This window comes from Entelurus aequoreus, linkage group LG17 (genome assembly GCF_033978785.1).
Source record: "Entelurus aequoreus isolate RoL-2023_Sb linkage group LG17, RoL_Eaeq_v1.1, whole genome shotgun sequence".
NCBI lineage: Eukaryota > Metazoa > Chordata > Actinopteri > Syngnathiformes > Syngnathidae > Entelurus > Entelurus aequoreus.
Window position 1 is genome coordinate 16,680,465 of NC_084747.1, and position 21,801 is coordinate 16,702,265.

The 21,801-nt window shown below is 34.8% G+C and overlaps 1 protein-coding gene across 1 annotated transcript in view; it reads right to left on the bottom strand.

Annotated features, from left to right (window-relative positions):
* The window catches only part of mfsd10 (major facilitator superfamily domain containing 10), a 28,577-nt gene that overhangs the window by 4,445 nt on the left and 2,331 nt on the right, over positions 1–21,801 (bottom strand). The window contains exons 2-10 of the mRNA XM_062025086.1: positions 16,317–16,487; positions 15,310–15,406; positions 11,104–11,207; positions 8,032–8,190; positions 7,778–7,969; positions 3,560–3,662; positions 3,381–3,492; positions 3,201–3,309; positions 3,013–3,103 (exon numbers count right to left, since the gene is read on the bottom strand). Coding sequence (XP_061881070.1) covers positions 3,013–3,103; positions 3,201–3,309; positions 3,381–3,492; positions 3,560–3,662; positions 7,778–7,969; positions 8,032–8,190; positions 11,104–11,207; positions 15,310–15,406; positions 16,317–16,466 — 1,117 coding nt within the window. The 5' untranslated portion in view covers positions 16,467–16,487. The remainder of the gene's footprint in view (positions 1–3,012; positions 3,104–3,200; positions 3,310–3,380; positions 3,493–3,559; positions 3,663–7,777; positions 7,970–8,031; positions 8,191–11,103; positions 11,208–15,309; positions 15,407–16,316; positions 16,488–21,801) is intronic.

Consider the following 21,801-nt stretch of genomic DNA (forward strand, 5'->3'; position numbering starts at 1 on the left):
GCACTGCCTTTACATGCCGGCCCAATCACATAATATCTACGGCTTTTCACACACACGAGTGAATGCAAGGCATACTTGGTCAACAGCCATACAGGTCACACTGAGGGTGACCGTATAAACAACTTTAACACTGTTACAAATATGCGCCACACTGTGAACCCACACCAAACAACAATGACAAACACATTTCGGGAGAACATCCGCACCGTAACACAACATAAACACAACAGAACAAATACCCAGAACCCCTTGCAGCACTAACTCTTCCGGGATGCTACAATATACACGCCCCGCTACCCCCTACCAAGCCCCGCCCACCTCAACCTCCTCATGCTCTCTCAGGGAGAGCATGTCCCAAATTCCAAGCTGCTGTTTTGAGGCATGTTAAAAAAAATGACGCACTTTGTGACTTCAATAATAAATATGGCAGTGCCATGTTGGCATTTTTTTCCTATAACTTGAGTTGATTTATTTTGGAAAACCTTGTTACATTGTTTAATGCATCCAGCGGGGCATCACAACAAAATTAGGCATAATAATGTGTTAATTCCACGACTGTATATATCGATATCGGTTGATATCAGAATCGGTAATTAAGAGTTGGACAATATCGGAATATCGGATATCGGCAAAAAAGCCATTATCGGACATCTCTAATAGCGACGCTAGTGTTGCTAACGTGTCCTACTGTACCACTCCACATTGTTAAGTTCATCTATTACGTCGGACAAGTGCAGAGTTACGGTGTATATGTAGAAAGTGGCGACTCGTGGACAAACAGAGCTCATTAGCATTAAAGCCACAGAGCGTGTTCCCAGTAAGGCTTGCTAAAAGCACTGTTAAATAGTGATGGGTCCGGCAACACCGATGCATCGGCGCATGCGTCGAGCTCATAGAGCGATACCCTGTGTCGGTGCATGGACCGCTTTTAGAAAGTCACGTGACCGGTCATGAGCTGCTTTGGTCACGTGACCGATACGCGAACTGTATCGCACTGACGCCTCCTCTGTGCCCTGTGAGCAACGTTCCCTCTAAGGTGCGCGCCTGCGCCATTGCACACTGCTCAAGCGTCCTCTGCGCACAGCAAATATATGCCGCGCACCAAATCAAACCCATCTGAATTCTAAACAAAATAAACACATTTATTCTGTGTAATTTTGAAATGCAACTTTGAGTGACAGTGACAACAAGCCGCCCTAACGGTGTTCGTCAACAACACGCATACCACTAAGCCACAGGTGCGTTTATGGCCACACAAAAAGTCAGACAACTCAAACACCACACAAAGTTACACTATGACTCCGACAGTCATATGTGTGCTTATTTTTCTGTCATTTATTATTAATGTTAATTTATTGATATTAATCATGGAATGCTGTTACTAGTGAAAGTTACAGGAATGACGGCGTGGCGAAGTTGGTAGAGTGGCCGTGCCAGCAACTGAAGGGATGCTGGTTACTGGGGTTCAATCCCCACCTTCTACCATCCTAGTCACGATACATGTTCACATTATTTATTGACTGTATCTAAAAAAGATAAAAATATATTTTTATTTAAATGAAGAAATGAAATAATCCTAAATGAAATACAATGACTTGGTTTATATTATTGTATATACTAGGTCAGGGGTCACCAACCTTTTTGAAACCAAGAGCTACTTCTTGGGTACTGATTAATGCGAAGGGCTACCAGTTTGATACACACTTAAATAAATTGCCAAAAATAGCCAATTTGCTCAATTTACCTTTAACTCTATGTTATTATTAATAATTAATGATATTTACACTTAATTGAACGGTTTAAAAGAGGAGAAAACACGAAAAAAATGACAATTAAATTTTGAAACATAGTTTATCTTCAATTTCGACTCTTTAAAACTCAAAATTCAACCGAAAAAAAGAAGAGAAAAACTAGCTAATTCGAATCTTTTTGAAAAAATTTAAAAAAGAATTTATGGAACATCATTAGTCATTTTTCCTGATTAAGATTAATTTTAGAATTTTGATGACATGTTTTAAATAGGTTAAAATCCAATCTACACTTTGTTAGAATATATAACAAATTGGACCAAGTTATATTTCTAACAAAGACAAATCATTATTTCTTCTAGATTTTCCAGAACAAATTTTTTTAAAGAAATTCAAAAGACTTTGAAATAAGATTTAAACTTGATTCTACAGATTTTCTAGATTTGCCAGAATATTTTTTTAAAATTTTAATCATAATAAGTTTGAAGAAATATTTCACAAATATTCTTCGTCGAAAAAACAGAAGCTAAAATGAAGAATTAAATTAAAATGTATTTATTATTCTTTACAATAAAATAAAAAAAATTTACTTGAACATTGATTTAAATTGTCAGGAAAGAAGAGGAAGGAATTTAAAAGGTGTTTAAAAATCCTAAAATCATTTTTAAGGTTGTATTTTTTCTCTAAAATTGTCTTTCTGAAAGTTATAAGAAGCAAAGTAAAAAAATTAATGAATTTATTTAAACAAGTGAAGACCAAGTCTTTAAAATATTTTCTTGGATTTTCAAATTCTATTTGAGTTTTGTCTCTTTTAGAATTAAAAATGTCGGGCAAAGCGAGACCAGCTTGCTAGTAAATAAATACAATTTAAAAAAATAGAGGCAGCTCACTGGTAAGTGCTGCTATTTGAGCTATTTTTAGAACAGGCCAGCGGGCTACTCATCTGGTCCTTACGGGCTACCTGGTGCCCGCGGGCACCGCGTTGGTGACCCCTGTACTAGGTCATAAAATCAGTGTCAGTTGAGTCGGCCCATAGGTTGCCTGTAGGGATTTTTAATGTCCAGCAGATGTCAGTATTTAGCGACACAGTATCGACACAGTATCAATACAGTTTTGCAATGTGTCGAAACGCTTCATGACGCCTCATCAACCCATCACTACTGTTAAACTATATACATTCAGGAAAACCACTTTAAATTTGCCTCTATGAAGGTTTCAGCTTCACCCTGCAACAGACTGAATCCCTTTCCACCGACGGACTCACCAAAAGAATAGAGCGCCAAGCCCACGGAAAGCATGGTGAGGTTCCACGAGAGTCCAATTAGAATAAAGGCTGGGATCAACGTGGCGATTGCCTGAACAGAAAGAAAGAAAAACGACTGAGAAATTTGAGCGCGGACGATGTTAAAGTAGAAAAAAAAAAAGTGCAGTGAGGCTTAACGCTCCTCTCACCATCCCAACCGCTTTGATATGGTGTCCAGGTTTGATTCTGCGGGCGTATCCTCCCTGGATGGAAGCCATGACCACGCCAATGAAGAAGAACATCTTCCCCTGCTGCATGCTGGTCAAGTACAAGACAGGTGTGTTTTATCCTGAGTCGTTGAGCAACAACCGGGAGCTCCGCCCTCACACCTGGTGAAGTGGAAGCGCTGGTGTGTGAGGAAACTCAGCGTGAACTCCAGACCGGAGAACAGGAAGAGGTAGCAGAAGTAAACGCGACCCAGCACTTTGAGTCTCTGCATTCCTGCGGAAACATCACATTGTGTTATTTGTCTGCGAGCGGCGTGCAACGTGGAACTCGGAGTGCGCACGTTCTTCCGGGGGTGGATCTTTGCTTCGGGTGACGGCTGAAAAACTGAACAGGGCCAACGGGTTCAGGAGGTCACGGAAGTCCCCGAAACCAGAAGACGAACTCTAAGATGGAGCAGAGCAAAAATGGTTTGCACATGAGTTTAGTTTATACTTTTATTCCTATTGTTATTAATGTTATAGTATTAAATGTATTGTATATATTAATTTTTATAATTCATATTATTATACTATATGGTGTTTTACATTTTATTTTGTATTTTATCCTATATAAGAGTATATTTAGAGTACCAGTATAGTCATATATATTTGTATTTGATATTGTTTTGATAGTATTTTTTTACAGTCATCGTGTTACCACCTGTTTCTTCAGGTCGTTCTTTGTTTAGTTTCTGGGTGTCTCCTGGTCTTCTTTGGATTCTTGGACATTAAACACTTCTGAACCCGCAAGCTGCCTGCTGTCTTCTGCTTTTTGAGGTCATGACATTCTTGATATATTGTATTTTTGTAATCATACTAATGCATTTGTTATAGTTTTCTGTTTTTGTTTTGTTTATACATTTTATATATAGTACACAATATGGACAAACACGAAAAATTGTCGCACAGCAGCTAAATGAACACTTAGCGTCTAACAATCTCTGTGAACCTTTTCAATCCGGTTTCAGGGCAAATCACTCTACGGAGACAGCCCTCGCAAAAATGACTAATGATCTATTGCTAACGATGGATTCTGATGCGTCATCTATGTTGCTGCTTCTTGATCTTAGCGCCGCTTTCGATACTGTTGATCATAATATTTTATTAGAGCGTATCAAAACGCGTATTGGGATGTCAGACTTAGCCTTGTCTTGGTTTAACTCTTATCTTACTGACAGAATGCAGTGTGTCTCCCATAACAATGTGACCTCGGCCTATGTTAAGGTAACGTGCGGAGTTCCCCAGGGTTCGGTTCTTGGCCCTGCACTCTTTAGTATTTACATGCTGCCGCTAGGTGACATTATACGCAAATACGGTGTTAGCTTTCACTGTTATGCTGATGACACCCAACTCTACATGCCCCTAAAGCTGACCAACACGCGGGATTGTAGTCAGCTGGAGGCGTGTCTTAATGAAATTAAACAATGGATGTCCGCTAACTTTTTGCAACTCAACGCTAAGAAAACGGAAATGCTGATTATCGGTCCTGCTCAACACCGACATCTATTTAATAATACCACCTTAACATTTGACAACCAAACAATTAAACAAGGCGACTCGGTAAAGAATCTGGGTATTATCTTCGACCCAACTCTCTCGTTTGAGTCACACATTAAGAGTGTTACTAAAACGGCCTTCTTTCATCTCCGTAATATCGCTAAAATTCGTTCCATTTTGTCCACAAGCGATGCTGAGATCATTATTCATGCGTTCGTTACGTCTCGTCTCGATTACTGTAACGTATTATTTTCGGGCCTCCCTATGTCTAGCATTAAAAGATTACAGATGGTACAAAATGCGGCTGCTAGACTTTTGACAAAAACAAGAAAGTTTGATCATATTACGCCTATACTGGCTCACTTGCACTGGCTTCCTGTGCACCTAAGATGCGACTTTAAGGTTTTACTACTTACGTATAAAATACTACACGGTCAAGCTCCTGCCTATCTTGCCGATTGTATTGTACCATATGTCCCGGCAAGAAATCTGCGTTCAAAGAACTCCGGCTTATTAGTAATTCCCAGAGCCCAAAAAAAGTCTGCGGGCTATAGAGCATTTTCTATTCGGGCTCCAATACTATGGAATGCCCTCCCGGTAAAAGTTAGAGATGCTACCTCAGTAGAAGCATTTAAGTCTCATCTTAAAACTCATTTGTATACTCTAGCCTTTAAATAGACTCCCTTTTTAGACCAGTTGATCTGCCGTTTCTTTTCTTTTCTTTTCTACTCTGCTCCGGGGTGGACCGCTAGCCTGTCCATCGGATGGGGACATCTCTACGCTGCTGACCCGTCTCCGCTCGGGATGGTTCCCGCTGGCCCCACCATGGACTGGACTTTCGCTGATGTGTTGGACTTTCACAATATTATGTCAGACCCACTCGACACCGAGGATGTCGTTGTGGCTTGTACAGCCCTTTGAGACACTTGTGATTTAGGGCTATATAAATAAACATTGATTGATTGATTGATTGTATTTATTTGTGTATTTTTTTGTATATTGATGTATTTTTGTTGTTTTTGTATGCATACGGTAGTTTTTTCTGCACTTTTTTAGTTAATATATTTAGTACACTATTAATCAAAAATGTTTTACTTTTTGTATTTATTTAATCTTGTAGTATATTTATGTATATTTTTAATTGATATTGTTTTAATTTTATATTTTTTTATATTCATTGTTTTTTCATATTACTACTAATGCATTTGTTTTAGTTTTCTGCATTTTTTTCTTAGTTTATGAATTTTAAGACTAGTATACAATATGGACCAAATGTTTTATTTTATTTCATTTTGTGTTTTATTTTATCTGTATATATTTTTTATTTTTAATTATTTTAATATTTTACAATATGGACCAAAACATTTTTTTAATTTAAATTTTTGTACTTATCTTATCTTACATATATTATCTTATATATGTATATCTATGTATTTTAAAAAAATGTATATTGTTGTAATTTTATAGTTTTTTATATTTAATGTTTTTTTTACATTTTACATGTGTTATAGTTTTCTGCATTTTTTAGTTTATACATTTTATATACAGTACACAATATGGACAAAAATGTTATTTTGTATTTTATTTTATTATAGAGTATTTATTTGTATATTTTCATATTACTATTGCATTTGTTAGTTTTCTGCACTTTTAAGTTCATACATTTTAGTACATTATAGATCAAAAAATGTTTTACTTTTACTTTTCGTAATTAGTTCATCTTATAGTATATTTATGTATTTTTTGGATTTATATTGTTTTTATTTAATATTTTTTTATATCCATTGTTTTTTCATATCACTACTAATGCATTTGTTATAGTTTTATATAGGCATTTTTCTTAGTTTATACATTGTAAGACTCATATACAATATGGACCAAATGTTTTATTTTATCTCATTTTGTGTTTTATTTTATATGTGTATAACAATATATTTTTAATTTTATATTATTTTAATATTTATATATATACATATATATATATATATATATATATATATATATATATATATATATATATATATATATATATATATATATATATATATATATATATATATATATACATAATAGTGTTTCTGCATTTTTTAAACTAATCCATTTAATATGTAGTATACAATATGGACTAAAATTGTATTTTATTTGACTGTACAGTATATTTCTATATGTTTTTGTATTGGATATTGTTTTATTTTTGTATTATTTTGTATATTCATTATATTTAGGAAAAAAATTATATATATATATGTATATATATATATATATATATATATATATATATATATATATATATATATATATATATATATATATATATATATACATATATATATTATTACTATTGCATTTGTTATAGTTTTCTGCATTTTTTTTAGTTCATACATTTTGTACACAATATGAACCAAAAAAAAAAAATTTTATTTTTTAATCTTATATATATTATCTTATACACATATATTTATGTATATTTTTCAAATGTAGATTGTTGTAATTTTCTTTTACACTATTGCTAATGCATTTTGTTTTTTACACTATTGCTAATGCATTTGTTATAGTTTTCTGCATTTTTTTTGTTTATACATTTTATAAGTAGTATACAATATAGACCAAAATGTTAATTTTATTTCATTTTGTATTTTATTTTATTTATATTTTTATTTTTAATGGTATATTTTATCTTGTTATTTTTTTCTATTTAATATTATTAGTTTTTCTGAATGTTTTAAACTTATCCGTTTTATATGTAGTATATCAATCAATCAATCAATGTTTATTTATATAGCCCTAAATCACAAGTGTCTCAAAGGGTATACAATATGGACCAAAATATTGGGAAAATGTCTTATACAGGAAGTGAGGGTAAATCGTTTGATACGCTTGTTCTTTCACACTCAAATTTATAAGTCATGAACAGAAAATGATTTTACCCTAAAAATGTAGGAAGCCTAAAAGACAGAAAATTCCATCCGCTGATTGCTTCATGAATTGATGTGTCCAAATACTTGTTTCCACACAGAACTGACCTTGGCGTCCTGTGGGAGTGTTTCGGGCAGCATGAGCCAGATGAAGATGAGATCGACGGCACTGAAGGCCAACGCTATCAGTGCAGGAGTTTGGTAGAAGACGTGCGTCGTCGTCTTGTCCGCCATGGCGAAGTAGGCGCCCATCAGAGGTCCCACGGTGAAACCCACCGAGAAAGCCACACCGATCATGGCCTGTGAAAAAAAACAACATCTCACCTGTACAGTGGATAACATGACGACGGGTGTGAGCCTACCATCCCACGGTTACGAGCTTTCGGGCACGGCATGTCGGCCACGACGGCGGTGCAAAGGCTGACGTTGCCCTTGCAAACGCCCCCGATGATGCGGAACAAAAGGAACATGGTGAAGCTCCGCGACAGAGCCCAGACCACATAGGAGGTCATCATTCCCACCTGGCAAGGATAAATATTAATATACTGTACTTGTACAGAACTATGCATCATTTGTGTAAAGTGAAACACCTGTGGCCCACAAATGGTATCTGTAAAGCTACACACACCTTAAATCAGGGGTGCCAAACTGGTTTTCATTGTAAGAGTCAATATATATTTAATATTTGAAATGATCTGTTCATGTAACAAGCAGATATTGAAGTATTTGTTTTTGATAGCCAACAAATATTTGAATATATTGATCAGATAATAAAGTTTAGAATAAAAGTCTTAAACAGGGTGTTCCTGACCCCGGGGGGCCTTGCAGAGGTACTCGGTAAGACTTTTTTTTAAATATTTTTTTTATATTCCCCTGCAATTTTTCCACAAATGTAAAGATAAATGAACATTGCTCCAACACGCTGTAGTTTAGTGGCCTTGACATTCTTCTCCCTGTGCCTGGCAGGTTTAAAAAAAAACATGGATAAATAATTATATTATGCATTGTTGTTAGCATTTAAGATAGCTAGCAATTAGCACTCTAGCTCCTAGCTAGCGATTGGCGGAGCTATACGTATTATTTTAAAATATTAGTTTTGCACAATAACAATGTATATTTAGAACCAGTATAATTTAAAAAACACATTTATTTAGGATATACTGTATAAGTAGGACAGGGGTGTCCAAACCTTTTCCACTTAAGGGCCATACACTGAAATAATGCATGGGGGGGCTATTTTGGATTTTTTTTTCTTACAAAGAATACTAAAAACAAACATTATATCTCTCTCTATATGTACACACACATACATATATACATATGTATATATGAGTATGTATAAATATATTACACATATAGATGTATATCTACATATATGTATATCATATATATATATATAACATTATATATATATAACATATATATATATATATCCACATATAGATGTACTGTATATCTATATACACACATATATATGTGCCATTATGCGTGTATATAATTATATGTATGCAATATACTGTATGTGTGTGTATATATATATATATATGCAAAATATGTGTGTATATAAATATACAGTATATATATATATAAATATATATATATGCAATATATATGTGTGTATATATATATGCAATATATATGTGTATACATATATATACAACATATGTGTGTATATAAATAAATATATATATATATATATATATATATATATGCAATATATGTGTGTATATATATATATGCAATATATGTGTGTATATATATATATGCAATATATGTGTGTGTTATATATATATATATATATATATATATATATATATATGCAATATATGTGTGTATATATATATATATATGCAATATATGTGTGTGTATATATATATGCAATATATGTGTGTATATATATATATGCAATATATGTGTGTGTATATATATATGCAATATATGTGTGTATATATATATATATGCAATATATGTGTGTATATATATATGCAATATATGTGTGTATATGTATATATGCAATATATGTGTGTATATATATGCAATATATGTGTGTGTATATATATAAATATATGCAATATATGTGTGTATATATATATATATGCAATATATGCATGTATATATATATATGCAATATATGTGTGTATGTATATATATATATATATATATATATATATATATATATATATATATATGCGTGCATATATATATATGCAATATATGTGTATATATATATATATGCAATATATGTGTGTATATATATATGCAATATATGTGTGTATATATATATGCAATATATGTGTATATATATATATGCAATATATGTGTGTGTATATATATGCAATATATGTGTGTATATATATATATATATATATATATATATATATATATATATATATGCAATATATGTGTGTGTGTATATATATATATGCAATATATGTGTGTGTATATATATATATATATGCAATATATGTGTGTATATATATATATATATATATATATATATATATATATATATATATATATATATATATATATGCAATATATGTGTGTGTATATATATATGCAATATATGTGTGTGTATATATATATATATATGCAATATATGTGTGTATATATATATATATATATATATATATACACACACACACATATATATATATATATATATATATATATATATATACACATATATTGCATATATTGCATATATATATATATATATATATATATATATATATATGTGTGTATATAAATATATGTGTGTGTGTATATATCGATATATATATAGATATTGCATGTGTATATCTATATATATGATGCAGGTTACAAAGCGTGTTATTATTAATTATTTGTAGGAAAATTTTAACTTAAACTCATTTAACTGCGTCGATTTTGCTCTTTTTCTTTACATTTTTATTGTTTAGTTTTTTTTGTTTGATTTTATCTGCTGGCTCCAAAAGGCCCCTGGAACCCACTTTAGGCCCCCCTCTCTTTCTCTCAATCAGTTTAAGGGATCTTGTCCTGGAAAACGTTGAACATCCCTGCTTTAGAAGACTTTTTTTTTTCTGTCAAAATGAAACAAACAAACACACGTTTGGCCAGAAAAAAATGAGTCACATAAAATGATGCCGTGGGCCACATCTGGCCCGCAGAACTTGAGTTTGACACCTGCGCCATAAATTGATTCTATGTATCTATTCAATTCATCACCGAGTCTCCTTTAATAGTGTTTGCTATACAAAGGGAAATAACTGGCAGGGTTACAGAGTCAGAAAACATTAGCATATTAACTACTGTGGCTGTGGGTAACCTCCTGTTGTAGTTTTTTTTAAATGAACTCCACAAGAAGGCAATAACTGCCTCTCTCCAGTCATTGCCTGTTTCAAGTTGGTTTAGTGTTGAGGTAAGTGAAAGTACTACAGGTGTGAAGTACTCACGGTGGTAAGCAGCAGTAAAGGTCGCCTGCCAAAGCGATCCGACAGAGCCCCGGTTATTGGGGACAACAAGAACTGCAGTAGGGAAAACAGTGAGCCGATCAGACCTGGGAACAACAGAAGGGTTTATTTTAAGACGTGTAGCGAAGCCTGCCTCCTTTTTTTGGTTTTTTTCAAAGCACATTTTTTTAATGTTTGGTGCTTCTAAACAAGCTGGGGATCAGTGCTTCTGTTAGAAGAATTGTATCTAAGTTATCACAAAACTTTGTGTTTCAATGAGTTCCCGGCGAGAAGACAAATGCTGTCTTTGAACCTACCAAGCAGAAGGCTTGTAAAACTCCACTGTGTAGGATGGGAAGCAACATGAAGGTGTTCTGTTTCTTTCATGTATTGTAATCAACAGAAATATATTGTCTTGACCCAAGAACTACAAAGCGGAGATGAAGCAGGGCCTGACTCCCCTCCAGGCACCGCTTGTTTGAACTGTTATACGACCTTTTCTGTGAACTCTTTTACGACCTTTTCTTTGAACTGTTCTGTAACAAAGGCGATGGCTGTTTACGACCCACGTCCCATAGAAACAGCTGTTGCCATGTAGTCAGGGAAAGTCCAAATAAAAGAGGTGGCGTACAATCTTTCGCCAGAGCGTGCTGGAGACTGTACAAGAGTACAGCCCAGACGTTTCTCCTCAAATTGAGCCAAATGTAATTCTGTCTCTGTTTAATTCCTTGTTTCTTGTCTTGTTTAATAGATGTCATCAGTGTTTGAACCTGACATCTTCTCCATTATTTTCTGTCATGACCCCACGAGGAACAGCATTTTTATGCGACCCCTATGAATCGAATTATGATTGAGAACTTAATGATATAAAATAAATTAGTAAACACATTTTTCAAAAATGCATTTAAAAAAGGACTTGATAATATGTATTGATCTATTTGTACAAAGCAATGTGTGGGTCAAACTTACATTCTTTTTTTTCTTTTTCATTCAGCTCTGCTTCCTATAATGCAGGCCTGGGCAATTATTTTGACTCGAGGGGCCAAATTTAGAGGAAAAAAATATGTCTGGGGGTCGGTATATCTATTTTTAGGAACACTAATACAAAACCTCACAATAATGTCTGAATGAATGCTAAAAATGTTATGACATATGACTTAAATTGAATGAAATTTAAAAAATGTTTACTGAATGAGACACCCAGAATGCACATGATATATATATATATATATATATATATATATATATATATATATATATATATATATATATATATATATATATATATATATATATATATATATATATATATATATATATATATATATATATATATATATATATATATATATATATATATATATATATATATTAGGGCTGTGAATCTTTGGGTGTCCCACGATTCGATTCAATATCGATTCTTGGGGTCACGATTCAATTCAAAATCGATTTTTTTTTTTCAATTCAACACCATTCTCGATTCAAAAAGGATATTTTCCCGATTCAAAAGGATTCTCTATTCATTCAATACATAGGATTTCAGCAGGATCTACCCCAGTCTGCTGACATGCAAGCAGAGTAGTAGATTTTTGTAAAAAACTTTAATAATTGTAAAGGACAATGTTTTATCAACTGATTGCAATAATGTACATTTGCTTTAACTATTAAATGAACCAAAAATATGACTTATTTTATCTTTGTGAAAATATTGGACACAGTGTGTTGTCAAGCTTATGAGATGCGATGCAAGTGTAAGCCACTGTGACACTATTGTTCTTTTTTTTACATTTTTATAAATGTCTAATGATAATGTCAATGAGGGATTTTTAATCACTGCTATGTTGAAATTGTAACTAATATTGATACTGTTGTTGATAATATTCATTTTTGTTTCACTACTTTTGGTTTGTTCTGTGTCGTGTTTGTGTCTCCTCTCAATTGCTCTGTTTATTGCAGTTCTGAGTGTTGCTGGGTCGGGTTTGGTTTTGGAATTGGATTGCATTGTTATGGTATTGCTGTGTATTGTTTTGTTGGATTGATTAATAAAAATTAAAAATAAAAAATAATAATAATTTTTTAAATTTAAAAAAATATATATATATATTTTTTTTTAAAATGAGAATCGATTCTGAATCGCACAACGTGTGAATCGCGATTCGAATTCGAATCGATTTTTTCCCACACCCCTAATATATATTTATATATATATATATATATATATACGCATATATATGGTAATTGAAATTGTAGATGTAGAAACTGCAAAAAGTCAAAATTCTACAGTCTGAAACTATTTTAGGTTTCCCCAACGATCTCGCCATTCCCCCCCTCCCCCCCGCACACTAATTGACTGAAAGAGCATGCACTTGATGTCACGTTATCGATGGGAAAATGCATTTTTTGACAATAATATGATTTGCCTGAGCAGCTAGGAGACTCCAAGAGTAACAAGCGGTAGAAAATGGATTGATGAATTGGCTAGAAAGGATGGATTAAAAAATGACGATTAAAAAAATATATATATACACTACCGTTCAAAAGTTTGGGGTCACCCAAACAATTTTGTGGAATAGCCTTCATTTCTAAGAACAAGAATAGACTGTCGAGTTTCAGATGAAAGTTCTCTTTTTCTGGCCATTTTGAGCGTTTAATTGACCCCACAAATGTGATGCTCCAGAAACTCAATCTGCTCAAAGGAAGGTCCGTTTTGTTGCTTCTGTAACGAGCTAAACTGTTTTCAGATGTGTGAACATGATTGCACAAGGGTTTTCTAATCATTAATTAGCCTTCTGAGCCAATGAGCAAACACATTGTACCATTAGAACACTGGAGTGATAGTTGCTGGAAATGGGCCTCTATACACCTATGTAGATATTGCACCAAAAACCAGACATTTGCAGCTAGAATAGTCATTTACCACATTAGCAATGTATAGAGTGTATTTCTTTAAAGTTAAGACTGGTTTAAAGTTATCTTCATTGAAAAGTACAGTGCATTTCTTTAAAAAATAAGGACATTTCAATGTGACCCCAAACTTTTGAACGGTAGTGTATATATATATATATATATATATTTTTTATTTTTATTTTTATTTTTTATTTTTTATTTTAACTTGGGACTTCTCGCGGGCCAAATTTTGGACGCTGGCGGGCCGTTTTCTGCCCACAGGCCGTAGTTTGGGGACCACTGATCTAGAATAAAGTTTTACGGGCAAAGAAGCGAGGAAGCAGCTGATCATATCAACATTGGCACACAAGCTTGTGATCACGGCGCCGCTATAAACAGTTTGTCTGCCTGCGTTAGCGCTTGTAATAACAACATCACCAATACTTGGTTAATATTCAAGTCATCGAAATGTAAATGGAGTAGAGATGTCCGATAATATCGGACTGCCTATATTATCGGCCGATAAATGCTTTAAAATATAATATTGGAAATTATCGGTATCGGTTTCAAAAAGTAAAATTTACCACTTTTTAAAACGCCGCTGTATGGAGTGGTACACAACATAAACACAACAGAACAAATACCCAGAACCCCTTGCAGCACTAACTCTTCCGGGACGCTACGATATACACCCCCTGCTACCCCCGCCCCCCAGCCCCAACTCAACCCCGCCTCCCCTAACCCCGCCTACCTAAACCTCCTCATGCTCTCTCAGGGAGAGCATGTCCCAAATTCCAAGCTGCTGTTTTGAGGCATGTTAAAAAAAATAATGCACTTTGTGACTTCAATAATAAATATGGCAGTGCCATGTTGGCATTTTTTTCCATAACTTAAATTGATTTATTTTGGAAAACCTTGTTACATTGTTTAATGCATCCAGCGGGGCATCACAACAAAATTAGGCATAATAATGTGTTAATTCCACGACTGTATATATTGGTATCGGTTGATATCGGAATCAGTAATTAAGAGTTGGACAATATCGGAATATCGGATATTGGCAAAAAAAACATTATCGGACATCTCTAAAATGGAGTATTGTTGGCGCTTTTTGGATGTTTTTTTAATTTGATTTTATGGGCGGAATTAATGACTTCCCATTGGTTCTGCTGTAAGCAGACTTTTATTTACATTCCTTTATGAGTTAGAATGAATAAAACAAAAAAACCATCCGTATTTAATTGATTGTGAACGATAGGCAAAATTTAAAAAAAAAAAAAGTGCAGTTCCCCTTTAATAACAAGTCAATAATAGGCCAAATACCTCCAAAAAGGACACTGTTGTACTTCTTTTCCATCGGGATCCCCAGCGCCTCTCTGAAGAAGTCCACCACGCTCTGCAAGGTCTGGTAGGCCGCATCCTGTCGGGCAAGAGAGCACGCGGGGACATATATATATACTGTATATATATATTAGGGATGTCCGATATTATCGGCAGGCCGATATATGCGTTAAAATGTAATATCGGAAATTATCGGTATCGGTTTTTTTATTATCGGTATCGGGTTTTTTTTTGGTTTTTTTTTATTAAATCAACATAAAAAACACAAGATACACTTACAATTAGTGCACCAACCCAAAAAACCTCCCTCCCCCCATTTACACTCATTCACACGAAAGGGTTGTTTCTTTCTGTTATTAATATTCTGGTTCCTACATTATATATCAATATATATCAATACAGTCTGCAAGGGATACAGTCCGTAAGCACACATGACTGTGCGTGCTGCTGGTCCACTAATAGTACTAACCTTTAACAGTTAATTTGACTCATTTTCATTCATTACTAGTTTCTATGTAACTGTTTTTATATTGTTGTACTTTCTTTTTTATTCAAGAAAATGTTTTTAATTTATTTATCTTATTTTACTAATTTTTTTAAAAAAAGTACCTTATCTTCACCATACCTGGTTGTCCAAATTAGGCATAATAACGTGTTAATTCCACGACTGCATATATCGGTTGATATCGGTATTGGTTGATATCGGTATCTGTAATTAAAGAGTTGGACAATATCGGAATATCGGATATCGGCAAAAAGCCATTATCGGACATCCCTAATATATATATATATATATATATATATATATATATATATATATATATATATATATATATATATATATATATACAAACACTCCGTAAAAAGCGAATTGAATCCAAGTTAGCTGGCTATTCTTCTGCTAACAGTGTGAGCGACTGTGACATGAAACTAAACTAAAGAGGGGACATTTTTAAAAGCTATCTGCAGGACTAAACACATCACCCCACCCCAGTTTGGGCGTAGTGGTCCAGGATGGAGGGCAGGAGAGGTAAGATGAGCGTGAATCCCAGCAAATCCAGCAGCAGCAGGACGAAAACCACGGCGATCACCTTCGATGAGGACGGGGCGCCCTCCTCTGATTTGCTCGTGTCTGACATTCCTCTCGCTCAGTCACACGGCTGTGAAAAGACAAATTAGGCCAAAAGCCCTGAGGTGAAAATGACTCGATCGGTGTTTCTTAACCATTGTTGGGCATCTGATTCTCAGGCCGCAGACGTACTCCGTTGTAATACACGTTTCCACCACTTGGGGCAGTGATGACAATCTCAAACAAACAAAGAAGTCAGAGAGAAGGTTCTTTAAGGCGGTGGTCCCCAACCACCGGTCCAGGGACCGGTACCGGTCCGTGGAGCAATTGCTACCGGGCCGGAGAGAAACACTAAATAATTTATAAAGGACTGCATTTTCTCCAACTGTCCCACTAGACCAGGGGTTTCAAACTTGTTTTCATTGAGGGCCACACCGCAGTCATGGCTGCCATTAGAGGGCCGCTTGTAACAGTAAATAATTAATGAATTCGCCTATGAATTTAAATATATTTTTTAAAAATTACGTAAACAGTAAAGAAAATCTGTGGATTTGACCACTGTTTTTTACAGAAAAAAAACTGGCAGCTTAGTTGCCAGACTTTTACTGTAAAATATATTGTGTTATTTTATTATTATTATTTTACAAGATATTACTGTAAATACAAATACAGTACTGCTGTTTAGTTTTATTTCGGCAACTCAGCTGCCAGTTTTTTACCAAAATAAAATGTGGTACCATAAAATCATCAACCGTGGATTTAAAAAAACAAAACAAAAAACTGACAGCTCAGTTGACAGAATTTTACTGTGAAAAAACAAACATTGGTCGGGTTTTTTTCAACTTACATTAATATGCTGTAAAAAAAAAAAATCCCTAAATTTTACAGTAAAATATATTGGTCATTTTTATAGTGTACGATTTCATGGATAACTTGCTTCGAAACCATAAGTTAAGCAGATATTTAAATATGTATTTGGATTTTCACCATAAAAGTTAGATACTATAATATTTGTTGCAATATTGGACACTATTTTTTCTCCCTGTCAAACTAGTTAAAAAAACCCTAAATCAAATCAAATCAACTTTATTTATAAAGCACATTTAAAATTTACCACAGGGGTAGTCAAAGTGTTGTACAATGGGCAGGTTAAAAGATAATACGAGAACCGAGCAAACACAACACAACACAAGCAGAACACGATAAAAAATAAATAAATAAATAAAACATAAAAACATTAAAACATAAAAACAGGTTCACAGCAGGTGTATTGTGGGGCGCCATTGCAGGATGGATATCACTCAGTGTTAAAAGCCATGAAACAAAAGTATGTTTTTAAGAGAGATTTAAAAACAGGAAGAGAGGAGGCTTGTCTAACACTCAGAGGTAGGTCGTTCCAGAGCTTGGGAGCAGCAGCGGCGAAAGCTCTGTCACCTCTAAGCTTCAGCCTTGTGTCAGGGACCGTCAGTAGCAGCTGATCGGCTGATTTTAGGGACCGGGTGGGGCAGTAAGGCTGAAGGAGGTCGGAGAGATATGTTGGCGCGAGGTTGTTTAGACCAGAGGTCACCAACCTTTTTGAAACCAAGAGCTACTTCTTGGGTACTGATTAATGCGAAGGGCTACCAGTTTGATACACACTTAAATAAATTGCCAGAAATAGCCAATTTGCTCAATATACCTTTAACTTTATGTTATTATTAATAATTAATGATATTTATCTTTGTGGAAACACTGATAATCTTAATGATTTCTCACAATAAATATATATAGAAACAGATAAATATCAATATGCAACACTTTATTTTTACATTTTCTCTAAGTGCACATTTTTCAAATTGAACATTTTCAAATGATCACTTCTAAGACAGTCTTGTGCAATCACAATATCCCATTTTAACTAGCTAGCCACTAACATTTTTTTTTAACAAATCATGAATTACTTTGCACCATGTTTGTACAAATAATAACTCATGAAAAATACAAAAGTCAACTCTCAAATTTTTAAATAAATCATGTCACACTTTGAACTGGACAGCATATCTGTTATCTGTTTCTTTGTCAGTTAGTGAAGACCAAGTCTTTAAAATATTTTCTTGGATTTTCAAATTCTATTTGAGTTTTGTCTCTCTTAGAATTAAAAATGTCGAGCAAAGCGAGACCAGCTTGCTAGTGAATAAATAAAATTTAAAAAATAGAGGCAGCTCACTGGTAAGTGCTGCTATTTGAGCTATTTTTAGAACAGGCCAGCGGGCTACTCATCTGGTCCTTACGGGCTACCTGGTGCCCGCGGGCACCGCGTTGGTGACCCCTAGTTTAGACATTTAAAAACAAATAAAAGGAGTTTAAAATTGATTCGGTAACACACAGGGAGCCAGTGAAGGGACGCTAATATAATTTTTTCACCATAAAAGTAAGATACTATAATATTTGTTGCAATATTGGACACTATTTTTTTCCCCTGTCAAACTATTTAAAAAAACCCTACTACCTTTAGTAAGAAAATAAGAAAGTAAAGAAAGAAAATATAAGGTATTTTATTGACACATATTATTTCCAAGCTTTTGCGGGCCATGTAAGAGGACGTGGAGGGGCAGATCTGGCCTGCGGGCCTTGAGTTTGACACCTGTGCACTAGACCCACCAATGATGTACAATAAAACTCCTCATAGGAAGTTGCCATTTGTTATAACTTTGTGACGTGATACAATGCACATTAATGAACATATCAAATATAAATGTGACAGATCGTAGCCAAAGGCTGATTTCCATCAGCATTTCATTGCAAAGAAACAAGCCCAGGGCTCCCACTAATTCAGCGTTATAGTCACTTGTATTTTTCACAAGTGGGAAGCCTGTCCCTGAAAATAATGCCTACATTAAACCGGTCCGTGGTGCAAAAAAGGTTGGGGACCACTGCTTTAAGGGGACCTTTTCTGCAAAACTAACTTTTCTTACCTATTGGTATCTATTTTTAAGTATTTGGGATCTGCATAAATCCCCAAAATGTCAAATAATCCATGAAGGCATGGCGGAGATATTTTTAAAAAAAATCATCATACTTCCTCTAAACGAGCTGTTTGGAATTTGCCCAATTTGTGACGTTTTTGCCAAGTGTGATGTCAGATATGTCCATATATGGTAAAGTTTTACCCGAAGAGATTTGTGCGAGTGCGCCATTGTAGTCCCTTTTCTCTATCCTCTTGTTGTGGGGACAGACTGGCTCCTTCATGCACGTGCATCCTCCGCTGTTGCCATTTCCAGTTCGAACTTATATCTGTCAGTAGACTCGCTGTGGAAGCGCTAAAAACTACAACATGGCTGTCAAGGAAAACGCAGTCAAAGTGGAGGGGCGTAAACAAGACCATGTTGAAGAGACGGTCAGAAAGCGGCTTAAAGATGGTCTGTAAAACATCATCTATGCAACATTTTGACCAAAGAACCACCACTACATGCTATGTAGAGCAGTGTTTTTCAACCACTGTGCCGCAGCACATTAGTGTGCCGTGAGATACAGTCTGGTGTGCCGTGGGAGATGATCGAATTTCACCTATTGGAGTTAAAAATATTGTTTGCAAACCAGTAATTATAGTCTGCAAATGATGTGTTGTTGTTGAGTGTCTGTGCTGTCTAGAGCTCGGCAGAGTAACCGTGTAATACTCTTCCATATCAGTAGGTGGCAGCAGGTAGATAATTGCTTTGTAGATGTCGAAAACAGCGGGAGGCAGCGTGCAGGTAAAAAGGTGTCTAATGCTCAAACCAAAAATAAACAAAAGGTGAGCGCCCCTAAGAAAAGGCATTGAAGCTTAGGGAAGGCTATGCAGAACGAAACTAAAACTGAACTGGCTACAAAGTCAACAAAAACAGAATGCTGGACGACAGCAAAGACTTACTGTGGAGCAAAGACGGCGTCCACAATGTACATCCGAACATGACATGACAATCGACAATGTCCCCACAAAGAAGGATAAAAACAACTAAAATATTCTTAATTGCTACAACAAAGTAGATGCGGTAAATATCGCTCAAAGGAAGACATGAAACTGCTACAGGAAAATACCAAAAAAAAGAGAAAAAGCCACCAAAATAGGAGCGCAAGACAAGAAGTAAAACACTACACACAGGAAAACAGCAAAAAAGTCCAAATAAGTCACGGCGTGATGTGACAGGTGGTGACAGTACACCTACTTTGAGACAAGAGCTATATTGATGCATGCTTGGTTATGCTTTAAAGTCGTATCCAACAATTGCGACAACAACTTTTTACTGTCAACTGAGTTTTGTTTTTTAATGATTTCTGCTGGTGGTGTGCCTCAGCATTTTTTCAACGCAAAAAATGTGCCTTGGCTCAAAAAAGGTTGAAAAACACTGATGTAGACCACAAGGAAGTGCTTTAAATGTCGAAAACTAATCCTAATATGACCCCTATAAGCGCAAAAATGATGACTGAAGTAGTGAATCTCGGTTTTCATTTGCACTTTAATTTTATTGACGGAAAGATATTCATTATTAATTTTGTTTAATCTATTATAGCACAACAAAATTGAACATAAATGTATTTTTCGCCAGTTATTCATGAGTCCCTTCTTATGCGGTATATTTGGTTCGTACTTATTTTTTTCAACCCTTGTGTAATGTTCATATTGTTGTTACTCAGCCAGCGTTTGTGGGTCTGATGGACCCGTTGTGGCTTTTAATGCCTCACAATCAAACACTTGTATGTTAAAATACTGAACAGATGTTTACCTTATCCCAATAAACATCTGTTCAGCATTTTAACATACAAGTGTTTGATTGTGAGGCATTAAAAGCCACAAAATGCAACGGGTCCATCAGACCCACAAACGCTGGCTGAGTAACAACGATATGAACGTTGCACGGAAAATTTCTCTGCCAGTTTCTGCATCTTCTTCTGTGTTTCTGCACCTGCGGTTCCGACACAAGGTTGCAACATTGTTTGTCAACACTGTCTGCTCTCATTTTCTCGCACATTTGACCCTCTGATGTTCTGTGTACCAGTGACGTGCGGTGAGGTTCATGGCTGGTGAGGCACTGACTTCATCACAGTCAGATTTACAAACATAGGAACCCTAAAGAGTATCTTATTCACCATCTGATTGGCAGCAGTTAACGGGTTATGTTTAAAAGCTCATACCAGCATTCTTCCCTGCTTGGCACTCAGCATCAAGGGTTGGAATTGGGGGTTGAATCACCAAAAATTATTCCCGGGCGCGGCGCCGCTGCTGCCCACTGCTCCCCTCACCTCCCAGGGGTGAACAAGGACAAATGCAGAGGACAAATTTCATTACACCTAGTGTGTGTGTGACAATCATTGGTACTTTAACTTAACTTTAACTTTACACATACAAACTGTAGCACACAAAAAAGCACATTTAATAAAAAAAAACA